General features: G+C 44.7%; 1 protein-coding gene across 3 annotated transcripts in view; it reads left to right on the forward strand.

Annotated features, from left to right (window-relative positions):
• Nucleotides 1–800: 800 nt before the first annotated feature.
• Nucleotides 801–13,113, forward strand: part of EPRS1 (glutamyl-prolyl-tRNA synthetase 1) — an 81,746-nt gene continuing 69,433 nt past the window's right edge. Inside the window, exons 1-2 of one of the 3 annotated variants that reach the window (XM_021927087.2) lie at nucleotides 801–1,205; nucleotides 7,352–7,436. In XM_021927087.2, the coding sequence (XP_021782779.2) occupies nucleotides 1,160–1,205; nucleotides 7,352–7,436 (131 nt within the window). In that variant the 5' untranslated portion in view covers nucleotides 801–1,159. The remainder of the gene's footprint in view (nucleotides 1,206–7,351; nucleotides 7,437–13,113) is intronic. The other 2 variants (XM_021927088.2, XM_031655634.1) reach the window with 2 other exon arrangements.

Below are 13,113 nucleotides of genomic sequence, written 5' to 3' on the forward strand. Positions count from 1 at the left end.
AAATACTTGCGGACTTCATGATTGGGGACAGCGTGGTAGGTTTGTATTGTTTTGTTTTTTAGATCGGGTCTCCCCCTGTCGGTCAGGCCGGAGGGTAGTGGCTACTCACAGGCGAGTCCACGGCGAGTCCACTACAGCCTCATCTTCCTTGGCTCAGGCGATCCCGCCTCAGCCTTCTGAGTAGCTGAGACTACAGGAGCGTGCCACCGTGCCTAGCTGCAGTGATTTTTTGTTTGTTTTGAAACGGAGTCTCACTCTGTTGCCCAGGCTGTAGTGCAGTGGCGCCATCTCAGCTCACCGCAACCTCCACTTGCCGGGTTCAAGTGATTCACCTGCCTCAGCCCCACCAAGTAGCTGGGATTAAAGGCACGTGCCAGTACGGCCGGCTAATTTTTGTACTTTTAGTAGAGACCCCCGTCTCTACAGTTTCACCATGTTGGTTAGGCTGGTCTCGAGCTCCTGACCTCGTGATCCGCTCGCCTCCGGCCTTTCAAAGTGATGGGATTACAGGCGTAAGCCGCCGCGCCCGGCCTCTGCAGTGATTTTTAAAGAGTCTTTTATAAGTATATTTCCTTTAACCATTATTTTCAATACGCAAATCTCTTGAAAATACGTTCCTCTTTTGGAAAAAAAAAGGCTGGGGGAAATGTATTTAAAAAAACAAAAACAAAAACAAAAAACTTCTTCCATTCCCAACGTAATCATGGCATATCATGTGTATGCTTCCAGGACTTTTCTTCTGTATGTTTACATACAGATAGTGCATGCTTTTGTTTCGTGCTTCACGTCTATCCCATCTTAAAGATGGTTTTACAACCTGCTGTTTTACGACCTGCTGACTTTACGAAGTGTCGTAAAGTCCCGTCCACTTCAGCGTCTTTCCCACCGCAGCACAAAAGGCCACGCAGGCCATTCTCTCCCTGGCGGCCAAGAGGCGGGGTGGCAGGCTCTAGACCCTGCTGGCGGGGGCGAAGACGGCGCGCGGCGATGACGCACCGCCGCGTGCGCGGTGTCGGCAGTAGCTGCGGCGCAGGGGCGGAGCGAAGGCTGCGGCGGCGTCGGGTACGCGCACACGTTGCATCTTCTTGCTTTCGCGGGGTTCTGCGTGGTTCTGGCACCAGCCGGGCGTACTGACAGGTAGACCAGCGGACTGGTGGAGATGGCGACGCTCTGTCTGACCGTGAATTCAGGAGACCCTCCCTTAGGTAAGGGACCGAGGCCAGTGACCTGTGTGGGTTGCATCAGCCAGAGAGGGTGCGGGGCGAGGAAGGTCGCTGCGTCCCGGCTTTGCGCAGTGGTGGTCACCATCTGGGAAGTTGGACCTGCCCCACGCCCCAGAATTGTACGTGGAGGAGGCTCCGCTCCCTTCGCCCCCTGTCCCCGGCAGGTGCATCTGCTCCTGAAGATGTTTTTCCCGGGCTTGGAGGGAGGCGCGGTGTGAGCCCGGGCTAGGCAACACGAGACTCCGCTTCGGATCTTCTCAGAGGGATGAACTCCCCGTCAACTCACCTCTCCCTTTTTCCCCCGGAGACCTAGAGTTGCTCGTGGAAATAACGTTTTTAAAACTTAAAATCCAATTATCGTCACTTCTCTTTTAGCATTTTTTCTCCGACTAAGCCTTTTTCTTACCTCCTTTCCTGTCCTCTCAGAAGAAATCCTCGGTTCGCTTGAGTCAAATTTTCCTTACGTTTTATCGAGTTCAGAAGAAAGAAGCCAGGCGAGCGTATTAGCATTTAGGTTTTTCAACTGAGGCTGCATTTATTTTTAATTAAAGGTGTTAGGGTAATTGGGGAAAACACCCAGGTACACTGTAGACTGATGCGGTTGCTTTTACTGCACCCTGTGGATGTGTAGTATATTTCAGAGTAAACATTGGATCTGTCACCTTACTGATACATCTTAAGTTCGGTTTGGAATGACTTTTGCGACATGACCAAGGTTATTGTTGGTGGATTGCTTAGAATTTCTGCTTTTTCATTACTTTGGGAAATTACACAAAAGAATTAAAGTAGTTTGACGATTTTTTTTTTTTTCTTTTGAGAGTCAGGGTTTGCTCTGTCGTCCAGGCTGGAGTGCAGTGGCGCTTTCAAGGCTCACTGCAACCTCGAACTTCCGGGCTCAAGTGATCCTCCCACCTCAGCCTCCTTAGTAGCTGGGACTACAGGCGCGTGCCACCATGCCTGACTAATTTTGTGTTTGTGTCTTTTTTGGAAAGATGGTGTTTCACTGTGTTGCCCAAGCTGGTGTCAAACTTCTGGGCTCAAACCATCCTGCCTTGGCCTCCCAAAGTACTAGGATTACAGGCGTGAGCCCCGGTACCTGGCCTGACCTAATATTTGCTAATGCGTATGTATGATAATAGACATACAGTGCTTTATAGTGTTCAATAAGCCCATACCTTTATATACAACTGGCCCCGTGGGGCTGATGAAATTATTCATTGTGTTCTCTGGTGATGTTTTAAGGCTGTTGAACAAAAACACAACTTGATAGCCATTTTAAGATTTAAAAGATGATAATGTTTTGGCGTATTGGTTGCAGTAATGGACTAACCGCACAACAAATCAATGAACTCTAAAAGGAATGGGTTTGATTCTTGGGCTGGAAAGGCACTAGAGTGCCCTCATGTTTGAGAGCAAACACATTTGTTCCTGCAGACCTGAGTCCAATCCTGGCTGCCACTTATTAGTTGTGAAACCTTGACAGGTTCCTTATTTAGCTTCTCCCAATAGTTTCCTTCTTTTAAGAAAGGGAGAATAATGTCTTTCACATAGGATTGGTTGCCAGAGTTAAATGAGACTATAGTTTAAAGTTCCTGATACTGGTGTGGGTTTTTGTTGTTGTTGTTGTTTTTTTTTTTTTTTTTTTTTTTTTGAGACCGAGCTCATTGCAACCTCTGCCTCCCAGGATCAAGCGATTCTTGTTCTCAGCCACATGAGTAGTTGCACCACCACGCCCGCCTAATTTTTGTATTTTTTAGTAGACACAGCATTTCGCCATCTTGGCCAGGCTGGTCTCAAACTCCTGACCTCAAGCAGTCTGCCCGCCTTGGCCTCCCAAAGTGCCAGGACCAGAGGTGTGAGCCACCATCCCCAACCTCCTGATACATTTTTCGTTACTTGGAAAATCACCCTGAAGGTGAACCTGTTTCCGTAGTGTATTACAGAACTCAGAATTCTGCCAGTATTCTATGAAACTCTTAAGTCTGTCGTTTTGAACTGTATGCCGGTTATCAGATATATAATTTTTCTAATTGCTTCTCCCCCTTCTTTTTAATTTTTGATTTAATTATTCCCAGTTGTTTAATTCAATTACATTTTATCTTTAAGTAATATAAATAGATGAAACATTTTTTAAAAATAGGTTGCATTGCTAGAATTTTCCTATTTTATATGCATTCATCATGTTATATATTTAATGTTAATTTCAAACTTACAACAAAGTTGCAAGACTAGAACAAAGACCTTTCTCCCCCCGTACCACCCAAGAGCATACTGTAGATATGAGGCTTCAGTACCTCAGCATAACTCCCGTGTATGTCCCCAACAAACTTGGAAACTCCACATGATCTCACACGAGCACCCAAATCAGGAAGTACACTTGGGTAGAATGCTTCTATCTAATGCACAGACCCCATCCTTGTTCTATCACTATTTGTTAAAACGAGACCCTCCATAGTGTTGGGATCAAAATCCTGTATTATGCTTTGTTTGCATCTAGTTGTCACCTCTCTCCAGTTTCTTTCAGTCTGGAATGGTTTACTAGTCTTCCCATGGCTTTCATAGCTTTGACCTTTCTGAAGATTACAGGCCACTTAACTTGAAGAATATCCCCTGTTTAAGTTGTCTGGTATTTCCTGGTGTCTAGATTCAGGCTCTGTGTCTTTGGCAGGAATAGCATAGTTATTCCTTGTTCTTCATTGCAGCCCATCAGTTGGTGCATGAATTTAATTTTCCCATTACTAATGATTCTAACCTTGATTTTAATGGGCAGATGCGTTGGAATCATGTAAATGTTCCTCTTTGCATCTGATCTTCACCCACTAGTTTCAGTATCCAATGATGCTTCCCACCTAACTTGATTTTTATGATTTTATGATGTTTGCAAAATGGTGACTTTCCAATTCTACCATTCCTTCTATATGTATTAGTTGGCATTTTTCTGTGAGGAGAGCTTTCTCTTTTTCCCATTTAAAAAAAAAGTCATAGCAAAATATACTCAAGAAGTTACAATTTGTATTATTTTCTATTTAAAATTATTTTATTTTTAAAAATTAGTTTTATTGAATTATAACTTGTATACAATTAAGTTTACCAATTTTAAGTGATTGACAAATGTATACAGTGTGTAATCTACACCACAGTCATCATTACTTCAGAAAGTTCTCTCATGCCCCTTTGCAGTCATTCCTTTCCCTATCCCTGGCACCTTGTAGCCACTCATCTTTTTGTCACTCTTGTTTTGCTTTTTTTATAATTTCATATACATTGAATCATATCATATATATTCTTATATTCTCATGTATGTCTAGGATAATACTTCTGAAATTCATATATCTTTTTGTCTGTGACAGTAGTGTACTTTTGTTGTTTTGTTTTTTTTTGGTTTTTGAGATGGAGTCTTGCCCTGTCACCAGGCTGGAGTGCAGTGGTGCGATCTTGGCCCACTGCAGCCTCTACCTCCCAGATTCATGCAATCCTCCTGCCTCAACCTCCCGAGTAGCTGGGACTACAGGCACCCGCCATCACGCCCAGCTAATTTTTTGTACTTTTAGTAGAGATGGGGTTTCACCCTGTTGGCCAGGTGGTCTCGGTCTCTTGATCTCATGATCCGCCCGCCTCGGCCTCCCAAAGTGCTGGGATTACAGGTGTGAGCCACCATTGCCCGGCCAGTAGTTCACTTTTTTATTTGCTGGATAAAATTTCATTGTGTAGGTGTGCTAAAATTGATCTCCTTTATTTTGATGGTCAGTACCCTGATTTGCCAGTGGAAGCCCCTCCAACCTGGACTCTATGTCCTTTTTTTTTTTTTTTTTTTGGGAGATGGAGTTTTATTCTTGTTGCTCAGGCTGGAGTGCAGTGACACGATCTCGGTTTACTGCAACATCCGCCTCCCAGGTTCAAGCAATTCTCCTGCCTCAGTCTCCTAAGTAGCTGGGACTACAGGCACATGCCATCATGCCTGGCTAATTTGTTGTCCAGACTGGTCTCGAACTCCTGAGCTCAGGCAATCCACCTGCCTCAGTCTCTCAAAGTGTTGCGATTACAGGTATGAGCCACTGTGCTTGGCCTTTTTTTTTTATTTTGCGGGGGGACAGAGTCTTACTCTGCTGCCTATGCTGGAGTGCAGTGGCATGATCTTGGCTCACTGCAGCCTCTGCCTCCTGGGTTCAAGTGGTCCTCCTGCCTCAGCCTCCTGAGTAGCTGGGATTACAGGCATGTGCCACCACACCCAGCTAATTTTTGTAGTTTTAGTAGAGACAGGGTTTCACCATGTTAGCCAGACTGGTCTCAAACTCCTGATCTCAGGTAATCCTCCCACCTTGACCTCCCAAAGTGCTGGGATTATGGGCCTGAGCCACCATAACTGGCAGACTCTGTGTCCGTTCAACGTATCTCTTCTCTGTCTTTGAGTACTCCTTTGCTTTCTAACACAGTAAGATTTTTCAGGTTTATTTTGTACTTTCCTTGCCACAACCCTGTTTCCACTGGAGCATGGTGTTCATAAATCAGTATCTGGGTGCTAGTTGTCCATCTTTTTTTTTTTTTTTTTTTTTTAAGATGGAATTTCACTCTTGTTGCCCAGACTGGAATGCAATGGCGCAATCTTGGCTCACCACAATCTCTGCCTCCCGGATTCAAGTGATTCTCCTGCCTCAGCCTCCTGAGTAGCTGGGATTACAGATGTGTGCCACTACGCCCAGCTAATTTTATAATTTTAGTAGAGATGGGGTTTTTCCATGTTGGTCAGGCTGGTCTCAAACTCCCGACCTCAGGTGATCTGCCCACCTCGGCCTCCCAAAGTGCTGGGATTATAGGCGTGAGCCACCATGCCCAGCCTGTCCATCTTAACCAAATTAAGGGACAGAGGATTAATGAATCAGTTAAGTGTCAAGAGGCCATATTACACTGTTTTAGAGTTTGAACTGTGGACTGCATTAGACTTGCATTCAGATCCTAACTACCATATATTTTGTCAGGGACATTAGGCTAGTTATTTAACTCCTTTAAGCCTTATTTCCTGTTCTGTAAAATGGGGATGAAAGTATCTCACTCTTTTTTTTTTTTTTTTTTGAGACAGTTTCGCTGTGTCATTCAGGCAAGAATGCAGTGGTGCAATCACGGCTCACTGCAGCCATGACTTCCCAGGCTCAGGCAGCCCTCCCACCTCAGCCCCTTGGGTAGCTGGGACCACAGGCATGTACCACCATGCCCAGCTCATTTTTGTATTTTTTTGTAGAGACAGGGTCTTACTATGTTGCCCAGGCTGGTCTTGAACTTGTAGGTTCAGGCAGTCCTCCCACCTCAGCCTCCCAAAGTGCTAGGATTATAGGCGTGAGATACCATGTCCTTCTAATCTAACTCTACAGGTTACCCCAAAGATGAAAAATTATAACTGTAAAGCATTTAGCATAGTGACTATGACATAATAGTCACTCAAATACTATTAATGATAGCTTTTTTTTCTTTTTTTTTTTTTAGTTTTTTAAAAATCCAAGGTCAACATATTAACAAAAGCTTTTATATAAGGCACAATACTATTTTTTTTTTTTTTTTTTGAGACGCAGTTTCACTCTTGTCACCCAGGCTGGAGTGCAATGGCTCAGTCTCGGCTCACCACAACCTCTGCCTCCTGAGTTCAAGTGATTCTCCTGCCTCAGCCTCCCGAGTAGCTGGGATTACAGGCATGCACCACCATGCCTGGCTAATTTTCTGTTTTTAGTAGAGACGGGGTTTCTCCGTGTTGGTCAGGCTGGTCTTGAACTCCCAAACTCAGGTGATCCGCCTGTCTCGGCCTCCCAAAGTTCTGGGATTACAGGCATGAGCCACCATGCGCAGCTGGCACTATATTAATTTCTTTTTGTCTCTGAAGGGAGGAGCAGATTAATTTCAGTGTCTCTAACTGAAAGCTGAACAAATTCAAAACCAGTTGGATATGCTAGTGAATGGATTCTGGATTCTGATTTGTTGCTGCTCTGAGACAAAAGACTATACTTTCTGTCTACAGACTACTGAGAAAGTCCTTACAGGACTTAATATTGGTTTGTTGACTCATCCTGATTGCTTTATGATTCAAGTTATAAATACTGCATTGCTTTTAAAGATAAAAAATCTTTTCATATTATTTATAGGAGCTTTGCTGGCTGTAGAACATGTGAAAGACGATGTCAGCATTTCCATTGAAGAAGGGAAAGAGAATATTCTTCATGTTTCTGAGTAAGTGTTTTCATCTTTTTATCTTCAGTACTGATTGGCTTTTTTTTTTTTTTTTAAGACAGAGTCTGCCTCTTTTGCCCACGCTGGCATGATCATAGCTCACTGTACCTAGAGCTCCTGGACTCAGGATCCTGCCATCTCAGTCTCCCAAGTAGCTAGGACTGCAAACACATGCCTCCACACCTGGCTAATTAAAAAATGTTTTTTCTAGAGGTAGGATACCACTATGTTGCCCAGACCAGTTTCGAACTCCTGGCCTCAAGCCGTCCTCCGGCCTCAAGCCATCCTCCAGCCTCAGCATCCCAAACCACTAGGGTTAAAGACATGAGCCACCATGTCTGGCCTCTGAATGGCATTTAAAAAAATATTCAGCATTGCCAGGTACGGTGGCTCACACCTGTAATCCCAGCACTTTGGGAGGCCGAGGCAGGTGGATCACAAGGTCAGGAGATCGAGACCATCCTGGCTAACACAGTGAAACCCTGTCTCTACTAAAAATATAAAACCTTATCCGGGTGTGGTGGCACGTGCTTATAATCCCAGCTACCCGGGAGGCTGAGGCAGGAGAATCGCTTGAACCCGGGAGGCGTAGGTTGCAGTAAGCCGAGAACGTGCCACTGCACTCCAGCCTGGGTGACAGAGTTAGACTCCGTCTCAAAAAAAAATTCAGCATCAAATGTTGTATGCTTGTTTTACTTACTAATTAGGTAGATTGTCCCTAGAAAGAAGTATGCTTTTCTTTATTCTAAAATAACCGAATCTAGAGACTTAAATTTTTCAGCAAACTGATTCCCCATGTAATCTGTTTAAAAGGAACTAGAGGTCTAACTTTGAGAGCCCATCTGCAACACCAGCTCCTGAAATGAGGCACAGTTATTTAATTGGACTGGCCTATTCCCAGAAATGAGTGACTGGTTTAATGGAATCCTTTGGCGCCTAGCTATTGATTTTTTCCTGTACAACCACCAACTCAGCTTTTAACTGAAACTTCTAGGGAAGTTTCAGACAGGGGAATGTTGCCTCAGAAAGTGATATCTCAAAGACTGGCACTTTGACATGCTGAGAGGCCTTAGAAGCTACCTCAGAATCAGGGTACCTCTAACCTTGTTTCCTTTCACAGCCCTCCATGCCCACCTCCCCCATCACGTAGAGAGGGACTTTCTAGAATTTCCTCATGTGACCAAGAAAGCATCTTTCCAAAAGAAATGCAGTTGACTTAAATCCCCTCCTTAGGGATCTCATCAAATAATCTGGAAAGGTCAGTCAATCCCAGCTTAGACTTCACCTGCGCTTCTGAGGGCAGCTTCAAGAGATTACCTAGGTGACTTTATCCGTATCATAAGACAGTCTTTGTTCCTGTGCAGCTCTGTTTCTTATCTTCCTTTAATGTTGCTCTCTCACCTCCCTGCGCCCACTTCCTGGTCCGTTTATTCTGATGATTTACTTTTGCGCTAAAGAATTATCTACATTCCCTATCTTTCTGCTCCCCTATGAAACAGGGTATGTGGCCAGGTGCGATGGCTCATGCCTGTAATATCAACACTTTGGGAGGCCAAGATGGGTGGATCACTTGAGGTCAGGAGTCTGAGACCAACCTGGCTCACTTGGTGAAACCTCGTGTCTACTAAAAATACAAAAAAATATTAGCCGGGCATGGTGGCACGTGCCTGTAGTCCCAGCTACTCAGGAGGCTGAGGCAGGAGAATAGGTTGAACCTGGTGGGTGTACATTGCAGTGAGTCAAGATCGTGCCACTGCACTCCAGCCTGGGCGACAGAGCAAGATTCTGTCTCAAAAAAAGAACTAAAAAACTTTGCCAGATAGAAGAATCTGGACCAGATTGAAAGAGGGTTTCAAGGATATATTTTCAAGCAGGACGCAGATTTTGAAATGTTTCAACACAATGTTAAAGGCCCCTAATAAACTGACATAAGAAAGACTTGTATTAGGGAAGGGATACAGTATACAAAATAAGAGGTATTACCAGCTTGGTATCATTTTCTCATGAAAAAAAACTTAGGAATAGGTTTGAAAGAAGTGCCATGCAGCTTCTTGACTTGGAGAACTGCAGTCCCCCTTGTTGAGCCTCAAAGGGAAAAATGAAAGTAATCCAAGAGGAGGATTTCCATTCTCTACCACTCTTTTTCCTGATGCTTTATAGTTCTTTGTTGACTAAAAATAATTGAATGTGGCATAGTGTTATTAAGAGTTGTAATAGGCCGGGTGCAGTGGCTCACACCTGTAATCCCAGCTCTTTGGGAGGCCGAGGCGGGCGGATCATGAGGTCAGGAGATCGAGACTATCCTGGCTAACACGGTGAAACCCCATCTGTACTACAAATAAGAAAAAAAAAAAAATTAGCCGGGCATGGTGGCGGGTGCCTATAGTCCCAGCTACTCAGGAGGCTGAGGCAGGAGAATGGTGTGAACCTGGGAGGCGGGGCTTGCAGTGAGCCGAGATCGCGCCACTGAACTCCTGCCTGAGCGACAGAGTGAGACTCCGTCTCCAAAAAAAAAAAAGAGTTGTAATACATAGAATGTCGCTAATTCAAATATGTTGATTTTAAAAGCCAGATGTTATTTATGTAATATCTATAGTGATGCTACTTTCTCCTACCTGCGGTGATTGGAATTAGACTAGTGTTGTCTTGTAAGTTAACTTTAATGAATTAATCTAATGATTTTTGCCTTAATAAAAGTACTGCCCCAAGACAGAAAAATAGTCATTACTGAAATGCTTGGCTTCTGTTAATAGTAGGTACATATTTCACTTGAAAGCCACTAATTCGTCTTTGCCAGACTTACTCTTACTGTTGACTTGCTGGTCACAAAATTTATAAACTGTTTGTAGTGATAATCACAAAGGCGACTGTGCATAATATGAGTAAAGGAAATTAATCTGTAATTGTATTCTCAAAGTACTAACCTAAATAAATTGTCCTGTGTGCCTCTTGCCCTCTCAATCCTCACTGCAGCCTTGGTCTCCTGGGCTCAAACGATTCCCCTCCCTCAGTGTCCCCTCCCCTCTTTCCTGGCCCCTGAGTAGCTGGGACCACAGACACATGCCACCACACCAGTGAATTTTTGTATTTTTGTAGAGATGGGATTTCGCCATGTTGCCTAGGGTGGTCTTTAACTCCTGGGCTCAAGCAATCCACCCACTTCAGCCTCCCAAAATGCTGGGATTATAGGCACGAGCCACTGCACCCAGCTGCAAAGGTAAACTTTTTATGTGTTCAAAATTAATGTCTTTCTGCAAGGTTCCAAATATCTTATTTATTTATTTATGTATTTATTGAGAGGGAGTTTTGCTTTTGTTGCCCAGGCTGGAGTGCAATGGTGCGATCTCTGCTTACTGCAATCTCTGCCTCCTGGGTTCAAGTGATTCTCCCGCCTCAGCCTCCTGAGTAGCTGGGATTACAGGCACCCACCACCACACCTGGCTGATTTTTGTATTTTCAATAGAGTTGGGGTTTCACCATGTTAGTCTGGCTGGTCTTGAACTCCTGACTTCAGGTGATCCACCCGCCTTGGCCTCCCAAAGTGCTGGGATTACGGGCATGAACCAGTGTGCCCGGCCTTGATCATGTTATTTAAATGTCTTGACAAAATTAGTCTATTAAAAAAAATTTTTTTTTTAAGAAATAGAGCCTTGCTCTGTCACCCAGGCTGGAGTGCAGTGGCACGCTCATTACTCGCTGTTGCCTCAAACTCCTGGGATCAAGCCATCCTCCTGCCTCAGCTTCCCAAGTAACTGGACTATAGGTCTGTGCCACCATGCCAAGCTAATTTTGAGAGACAGGGTCTTGCGTTATTGTCTAGTCTGGTCTTGATCTCTTGACCTCAAGCTCTCCTCCCATCTTGACCTTGCACAGTGCTGGCATTGCAGGCATGAGTCATTGTACCTGGCCCTAGTCTGTTTTTTCATGAAAAGTTTTTGATGTGGTTGTTGTTTTTTTTTTTTTTAGAGATGGGGTCTCACTCTGTCGCCTAGACTGGAGTGCAGTGGTGTTATCATAGCTCGCTGCAGCCTTGAGCTCCTGGGCTCAAGTTATCCCCCTGCCTCAGCCTCCTGAGTACCTGGGACCACAGGCATGTGCCACACCCGACTGATTTTTGAAATATTTTGTAGAGATAGCATCTCACTTTGTTGCCCACGCTGGTCTCAGACTCCTGGCATCAGGCAGTCTTCCTGCCTTGGGTTCCCAAAGTGCTGGAGAGTTTTGTTAAGATAGGATCTTTTTCTGTTGCTCAAGCTAGAGTGCAATGGCATAATCACGACTCACTACTCACTGCATACTTAAACTTCTGGGTTTAAGTGATCCTCCTGCCACGGCCTCCCGAGTAGCTGGGACTACAGACATGTACTACTACACTTGGCTAATTTTTAAAATTTTTTTGTAGGAACAGGGTTGTCCTATGTTGCCTAGGCTGGTCTTGAACTCCTGACTTAAAGTGATCCTCCTGCCTTAGCCTCCCAAAGTGCTGGGAGTATAGGTGTGAGCCTGTACCACGCCCAGTCTCATTACAATTTTTTTTTTTTTTTAAATCAAAGCTATCGCTGAGCTTCGTGACTCACACCTGTAATCCCAGCACTTTGGGAGGCCAGGGTGGGTAGATTGCCTGAGCTCAGGAGTTTGAGACCAGCCAGGCAACATGGCAAAACCTCGCCTCTAGAAAAATTACAAAAATTAGCTAAGAGTAGTAGCACACTCCTCTGGTCCCAGCTACTTGGGGGACTGATGCCTGGGAATTGCTTGAGCCTGGGAGGTGAAGGGTGTACTGAACCGATATTGTGCCCTGTACTCCAGCCTGAGTGATAGAAGTAGAACCCCATCTCTAAAAAATGAAACAAAAAACGAAAGCTACATATGCAAATACTTTAGTGGCATAGTGCTGTAAGTATTTTAGTAAAAAGCACCATTCACCTCCCATCTTCTATTTTTTCCTCTATAGGAACAAACATTTCAACCCTTTTGAGCTGATTCTTTTGTATTGACCTCTGTCTGTAACATTCTAGTATTGTTTCTCCTTATTTTTCCAGTTTTAGACAATATCTTTCCACTAAGAAAGAGAAAGCTGGGCCAGGCACGGTGGCTCACGTCTGTAATCCTAGCACTTTGGGAGGCTGAGGCGGGTGCATTGCTTGAGCTCAGCAGTTCAAGACCGGCTTGGGCAACATAGTAAAATCCTGTCTCTACAAAAAAAAAAAAAAAAGCAAAAATTAGCTGGGTATGGTAGCTTCGCCTGTACTCCCAGCTACTTGGGACGCGGAGGCAGGACAATCACCTGAGCCCAGGAGACAGAGTTTGCAGTGAGCCAAGATCACACCACTGCACTCCAGCATGAATGACAGAGGGAGACCCTGTCTCAAAAAAAAAAAGGAAAAAAAAAAGAAAAGATAAAGCTGAGCTGGGTGTGGTGGCTCAGCACTTTGGGAGCTGTAATCCCAGCACTTTGGGAGGCCAAGGAAGATGGATCACCTGAGGTCAGGAGTTCGAGACCAACCTGACCAACATGGAGAAACCCCACCTCTACTAAAAACACAAAGCTAGCCTGGCATGGTGGTGCATGCCTATAATTCCAGCTACTCAGGAGGCTGAGGCAGGAGAATAGCTTGAACCTGGGAGGTGGAGGTTGCAGTGAGCCGAGATTGTGCCATTGCACTCCAGCCTGGGC

This window comes from Papio anubis, chromosome 1 (assembly GCF_008728515.1).
Source record: "Papio anubis isolate 15944 chromosome 1, Panubis1.0, whole genome shotgun sequence".
Classification (NCBI taxonomy): domain Eukaryota; kingdom Metazoa; phylum Chordata; class Mammalia; order Primates; family Cercopithecidae; genus Papio; species Papio anubis.